The 6,706-nt window shown below is 40.0% G+C and overlaps 1 protein-coding gene across 2 annotated transcripts in view; it reads right to left on the bottom strand.

The window, feature by feature from the left end:
- Positions 1-734: 734 nt before the first annotated feature.
- The window catches only part of LOC110019231 (serine/threonine-protein phosphatase 5), a 56,064-nt gene continuing 50,092 nt past the window's right edge, over positions 735-6,706 (bottom strand). For both annotated transcript variants that reach the window (XM_020716817.1, XM_020716818.1), the window contains exons 12-13: positions 1,396-1,470; positions 735-885 (exon numbers count right to left, since the gene is read on the bottom strand). In XM_020716817.1, the coding sequence (XP_020572476.1) occupies positions 826-885; positions 1,396-1,470 (135 nt within the window). In that variant the 3' untranslated portion in view covers positions 735-825. The remainder of the gene's footprint in view (positions 886-1,395; positions 1,471-6,706) is intronic.

Genomic DNA, 6,706 nt, shown 5'->3' with positions numbered 1-6,706 from the left:
GTTTATATATTAGATAAATAGTTGTAAAATTAACTAGTTTTTTATCTATTATTTTATAATAAAAAAATAATCACATGCAGAGGCAAAGTTATAGGCATAAGCCAGCATGCAAGTGCCAACATGCAGCTCAGTCACATTGCAAGAATAGCCATATTGCAGCCACAAAATAAATTAAAAAAAAAGGTTTTTTTACATGCACGGCACCCGAAACATTGTTATTTATAAATCTAGCACCCTCTTTCATCCATTTTTCAAATTTCCCACTCAAACTACTAAAATTCATGATAAAACCACAACCCATATTCTTCATTTTTATCAAATTGTCAATGGTTTGATCATGGCACTCCAAAATACATCAGTTCGGTAATTCAAAATTATCACCCGGGCGCTAGATTTCAGGTGTTGTGTATGTAATTATCCCAATAAAAAACAATAAAAGAAAAATAGAGAAGCAGCATATTGCAAATAGAAGAGAATAACAATGAGCATAAAAGCAAAACACTAAAAAACCATAACTATTCTGTGAACAAATCGGATCTAGGTTGTTATTAGTACAAAATATTTCTTTAATATTGTTATGAACATCAACGAATGGGGGCACATTTATATGCTAACAGTTCATGATGAAATTAAAGAAGCGCAGGATCCTTCAGTTAAGTTATAGAAGAACTCCATGGCTGATGAACGAAGGCATGATGTTGTATTTCGCAATATGGCAAAGACTAAAAGAGCGGTGCTTCTAGTGAAGACATTCTACTTGCAGCCGATTTGAGAAGTCTGCATCAGCTTCACATGCCTATCTTACAGCAAAATTGGTGGTATAAATCATGAGAAGAGACGCAGGAAATTACTGGCGTATGCCATTGGCATGACATTGGGATGTGGCTGCAAGAATTAAGTTCAACGAACACGCAGAAAAAAGCATTAGTCTAAATTGATTGAGACAAAAAAAAACAAAAAAATGAGCATAGAAGTAAAACAAGTAGAACCAAGATCTTAAATGGATTCATAGGATGCTAATCAAATAGTGTGAGTTTGAGAGTCTTTTGGCAGCCAGTTACAATAGGAGCTCCTTTTAAATGGATTCATAGGATGCTAATCAAATAGTATGATCATATGATTCTAATAAACCTTGTAAAACCCTTAAGGAATGGCAAACTACAGGTGAAGCGAATCAGTGACTAGAACAGAAGCAAAGAAATGTTATGGCACGGTTTCATGTTGTTAATTATGGTCATGCACACAAACAAGATGAAGGGCCTGCTTATAGTCATAAAGCATACTAATGAATAGGATCAAGATGGAATATTGGATTTTTTTTTTTTAAGAACTGGTAAAAATTAAACTCGAATCAAGAAAAATAAGTAATCAGAAAGTTCTAAAAATTCTACTCACCACTGCTGAAAATGTCACAATGTCTGGTTTCATCTCTGGGGCCTTGAAGCGTATGAGAGCACCTTTATTTCCCATCTGTATCAAAATAACAGTTCATCCAAACAGGCATTTATTAAATGGAGACAGCATTGAGCAGAAATGCTTCATTATTGACCAGAAATGTTAGTATTCTTACAATAACAAGTGTTACTTGATAATCTAATAAAGCACATATGCATAACGAAATTAAGCTCATGCAATGAAGAAATTCTCAGATGTGCCAGTTCCGTTGCCTGTGGGTGAGTGAAAGGGAGGTGAGATACCACTCATCTATTTTATTTTATTACTATATGAAAGGAAAGAGAAAGTACTATTTTCGAAATCAATTATCCACCAAAAAAGGAGAAGGCTATATCAAATAGTCTGAACTCTTTACTGGAGACATTCTTTTTTCCGGATGGGAGATAATGTTTTGATTCATTTTAAAGGAGCTAACTCTAGTTTCCCATCAGTTCACTGATGAAGGAGAGAGAAAATTGCATATAATCACGCAAACAATGTGGGGATAAGTTGATCTCTAGACAAAAGCATGGCAGTGGAAGGACAGAGTGCTTCCTGTCTAACCATGCCATCGCCATCAACCACACAAGTCGCAGCAAGAGCAGTAACCCTTTGACGTGGGAGCTCCCCACAGGACCCTTTCAGGAATCCCTCCTGCGAAGCCGCGACCTGTGCTACAGTCCTGCAAACTGGACCGAATGCTGAGAAGCTTCTTGGGACCTGGGACCCATCAAAACAGTGAATTGAGGGCCGGCCAACCTATCCTAAGTGGATTTGGCCCCTCCTTTCAATAGTGAGCCCAATCCTAATTATCCAGGACTTATATATTTGATTCTTGTGCTTAGATTTTCAGTTTTTGTGTGTTTTGTATCGGGACAACCGCCGCGCCCCTTCTTGCCTTTGAGGGATTTATCCTAGGGTTCCAGGTGGTGCTTCAACTATATCTTAGTACCCATCTGGTGTTTATCCTTCCCCAACTCTACATCCCTCACACTTCACTGCCACGCATTCCTCATTACTGCAGGCCACCCTGACAACAGGCCTTTCGTTGTTTTCCTGCAGTTTTCTCGCTGTCCAAACCTTTTCCTCATGCCCCCATAAGGACAGCCTTCCTTTGGCTGTCCGACCGTTCACTGCATCCCTCATCATTGTTCCATTCCTCCATCCTCGCTGCCACCGCTGTTCCAGGCCCTTCTCATTTGCTGCCACTGCTGCTCCAGCCCTCCATAACAGCTGTCATCGCTGTTTCAGCCCTCCCCCTTCACTGCCATGATCCCAGACAACCGTCCCCCATCGATATATGTCCATACTTGTTGTCCGGAACCCAAGAAGCCATTGACTTGCTGTTTTCAGCTTGCTAGCCATCCTGTCCACCATTCCACCACCTTTCAAAACCTCGTTGATCACCACCACGAGATCTACCCTAATTTGAGGATTTGTGATTTGTTGATGTATTTTTCCTTTGAAGTGTGTAGGCGATAATCACCTATTATTTTCATCGATAATATTTGTTTTATCTATTATGGTTTGAGTTAGCTCTGGTATCATTTGGTATCAATACTAGCATAATCTTAGTCCTATCATAGAGTTTCTAGCATCCACAAATACCCAACCATATCTTCACCCAAAAATTTTCTTTCCTACCCAACATCACACCCACACACCCTTTCGCCCCTAAAACCTTGGTCATGCCACTTATGATAAATTCCCCAAAGGGATGTTGAGGAACATACCATGAAAGAGGTGCAACGGAAAATCCTCCAAGTGCAGCAGCTGCTTGCCGCCATCGAGAGGATAAAATTTGAATAAGTCACTCGTAGCCATAACGATGGCTTGCTAGATCGATGGAATAGAGTGAATCTCTTCCACCATGCAGATTCTAGGAATGAAGACCCTCTACCCCGAATATTTGACATAAAATATTTGAGAAGCCAAAATTTTAAAATAACAATGGATTTGCCACATTTTGACGACCACTTGAATCCGGACAAGTTCATCGAGTGACTTCAGATCGTGGAACTTTTCTTTGAGTACTCGAAAGTCTTCCCCAGACAAAATGATAAAACTAACTGCCAACAAGTTAAATAAGAGAGCATTATTTTGGTGGGAAATTTTGAAGCACCTACGCCAACATGAGATAAAAGACAATTACTATGTAGTCCAAAATTAAAAAAGAAATGCGGCATCAGTACCCACCAGCTCACTATAAACCGAATGTCATACCTTCAACTTCAAAAGTGGGGAGACAACATCACCGAATGACTACCACACCTTTACGAGTAGAGTTCGACACCAGAATCGAGTATCAAGAACACCAAGTGCAACAACCAATTCTTCATCTAATGAGAAACTAATTCAGAGTGTAGAACTGGTAAAGCCAATTCAAATTCCCAAATTTATCACAGTCATGAAGTGTTTCAAATGTTGTGGATTTGGGCATATCGAATCAGATTGCAAAGCCAGAAGAATGGTCTCTTTCACTAATCAGAGAGCAGTTGAAATCGGTGAGCCACGAGAGGATGAAGATTTCAAAATGAATTCTCAACATCCAACTGACAAGGAAGAAACATCAAAGACTCCAATGGAAGTAATACTAGTTGTTCGAGAAGAGGGTGAGTCCAAGGTAATAGCCATTCATGCAGAGTATGAAAATGTGATATATCAAACTATCGTTTTACAGGAGTTGAGAGAAGCATCAACAGGAATGACATGAGAAGTTTAAAAGGCCCATGAGTTTGGGGAACCGACAGTAAAAGCATGGCAACCCCATAGAAGAGAACTTCAGACATTGTAGATACATATGTTACTTCCTAAATTGCCCCTGATTAAGCAAGTCCAACACATATTAGAGATGAGGAGCTTTTGAGCTACTTCTAGAAAACCATATGAAGTCCTTTGAGCGGTAAAACCAGTTCAACAATATACCCACGCACCGGTGATCAGGCTGGATATATAAAATATATAACGTGAGCAATCACCTAAATTTTTTTTGGGAAAAGAAAATTCTACAGTGGGACCCAATCTTTTCCGAGCAGAAGAGGCTTCTCCTGAGTGGTTACATGTCAATGTGGTCTAGTATGTCATAAATGTCGTTCCAAAGTTGCTTCTTTCTAACATACATATTTATCAGATATATCTAGTCAAGTACGAATGGGAAAAGCATATTAAAGACTTGCTCGAGATTTGGCTCGTGAAAGTCTACATCGATATGCAGCTCCAGTTTCAGTTGTGTCAAAAGTGAGAATATTTAATCTATCATGATGTGTTTTGGAATAACAATGCCTGCATAATTAACTTATCGGGAGCTTGTAATATTTTTGTTGCCTTCAAAGGGGTCGACCAGACTATTATGAGAAAATAAAAGCTTCGACAGATGAGGTTTAAGCTCCCCCAACCTTGAAAGACTAACGGGGCAGCTGCCCACAGAACCCTTTCTGCGATCCTTGCTACAATCCCACAAGGCCCCAGCCATTGCTATAGACCCATAAACTGGACCGAAAGCAAAAAACTTCTAGCAACCTAGTACAAATCTTTCCAAGGATTTTGGCTCCTCTCAACAGTGGGCTCAATCCTAATTACCTAGGGCTTATATATTTGCTTCGTATTTTTATGTTCACTTTTTTTCATGTGTTGTACATTGGGACAGTCATCGTCTCTTCTTCCCTTTGAGGGTTGTATCCTAGGGTTCAAGATTTTGCTTCGAACCTTGCCCAATTCCTCTGCATCCCTCCCGCTTCACTGCCAAGCATTCCTCCTCGTTGTAGGATGCCCCAACAGCAGCCCTTTTGTTGTTTTCCTGCAGTTTCCTCATTGTCCGACCTTTTCCTTTCTACCCCCGCCCAGAACAGCATTTCTATGGTTGTTCGGCCGTCCATGGAATCCCTCATCACCGTTCCAGCCCTCAATACTCGCTGCCATCGCTGTTCCAGCTCTTCCCATTTGCTGCCATCGTTGCTCCAGAATCCATACCACCAGCTAATATCACTATTCCAGCCCTCCATCTTCACTGTCGTTGTTGTTCCAGCCCTCAATATTCCAGCCCTCCATCCTCAATCCATACCACAAGGCCCCCCCCCTGTTTGCCATCATCCCAAACAGCTGTGTCCCGTCAATATCTATCATGTAGTTGTTCTCCGGAACCCAAGCAACCATTGTGTTACTGTTTTCAGCTTACCAACCACCTTGTCCACCCTCCTACCACCTTTCAAACGCTCGAGGATCACCGCCACCACCCCGAGATCCACCCTAATTTGAGTGGTTGTATGTTTGTTGCTATTTCAGAGTTCCAAGTGTCATTTTTTATTTTCCTTTTCAAATGTGTTGGTTGTAATCGTTTATTTATTTTCAGTAATAATATTAGTTTTTCTTATTGTGATTTGGGTTAACTCCAGCACCAACCTTACAGAATAAAAAACTCATGGGCATGCAAGGGTGTCATATACTGTAAAGGTGCAAAAATGTTGTGAAAAACGACAACAATAAAGCGAAAAATTGAACGAGAAAAATTACACGCAGAAAAAACACCAGAAGGACGGACAGATTTACGTGGTTCGGCAAATTTGCCTATGTCCACGGAGCTGCAGAGGATTTTACTAGTTCGAAAAATTACACCGTCGAGCGCCTCTACGTTTATAAAAAAATCTTTATTTTCTTCTCTCCCTCTCTCTCTTATTCTCTTTCTCTTAGCTCTCAAGAGGACTTGGTTTGGCCTTGCTTAGCTTGGCTTTTAACATAACTTATAACAAGTCATAAGAGGTTATTTATAGAAACTAAGATAGTGGTAGGTGGGAGTGGTAGGGGAGCGGTAGGTGGGTTTGGTAGGTGAGAGGGAGGGGGGTTTGGTAGGTGAGATTCTTAATTTGGTAGCTAATTGTGGTGGATCGAGTTTCCATTTTACCCAACACAAAAGCCCTGGTATTCTATATAGAGCAAGTCGATAATGGGGTTTATTTCAAGCGACTCATCTTGCAATAATAATTCAAGGTTTTTAGGTCATATTTTGGCCAGCTTGGATTTTATAAAGCATATAAAACGCCATTTTCTTCTTTCTTCTAATGCACCTCTTAGCACGTACACAGAGGAATTCAACTCCACACAGTTAAAGCTCAAGTTCTATTATCAATTTTGATATGTTATATTAAAAAAAAATTTAAAAATAATCTATGAGCTAGAATGCGTATTAACTTATCTTCTTTGTTCTCATTCTTGTTAAGCAAAAACACCAGATAGAAGGATTGAATTCATCATATATCAGAGAGAGAGAGAGAGAGAG

This window comes from Phalaenopsis equestris, unplaced genomic scaffold (assembly GCF_001263595.1).
Source record: "Phalaenopsis equestris unplaced genomic scaffold, ASM126359v1 Scaffold000054, whole genome shotgun sequence".
In the NCBI taxonomy this organism is placed as follows: domain Eukaryota; kingdom Viridiplantae; phylum Streptophyta; class Magnoliopsida; order Asparagales; family Orchidaceae; genus Phalaenopsis; species Phalaenopsis equestris.
Note: the sequence above shows the minus strand (reverse complement) of the source record. Positions and strands in the feature narration are given on the sequence as shown.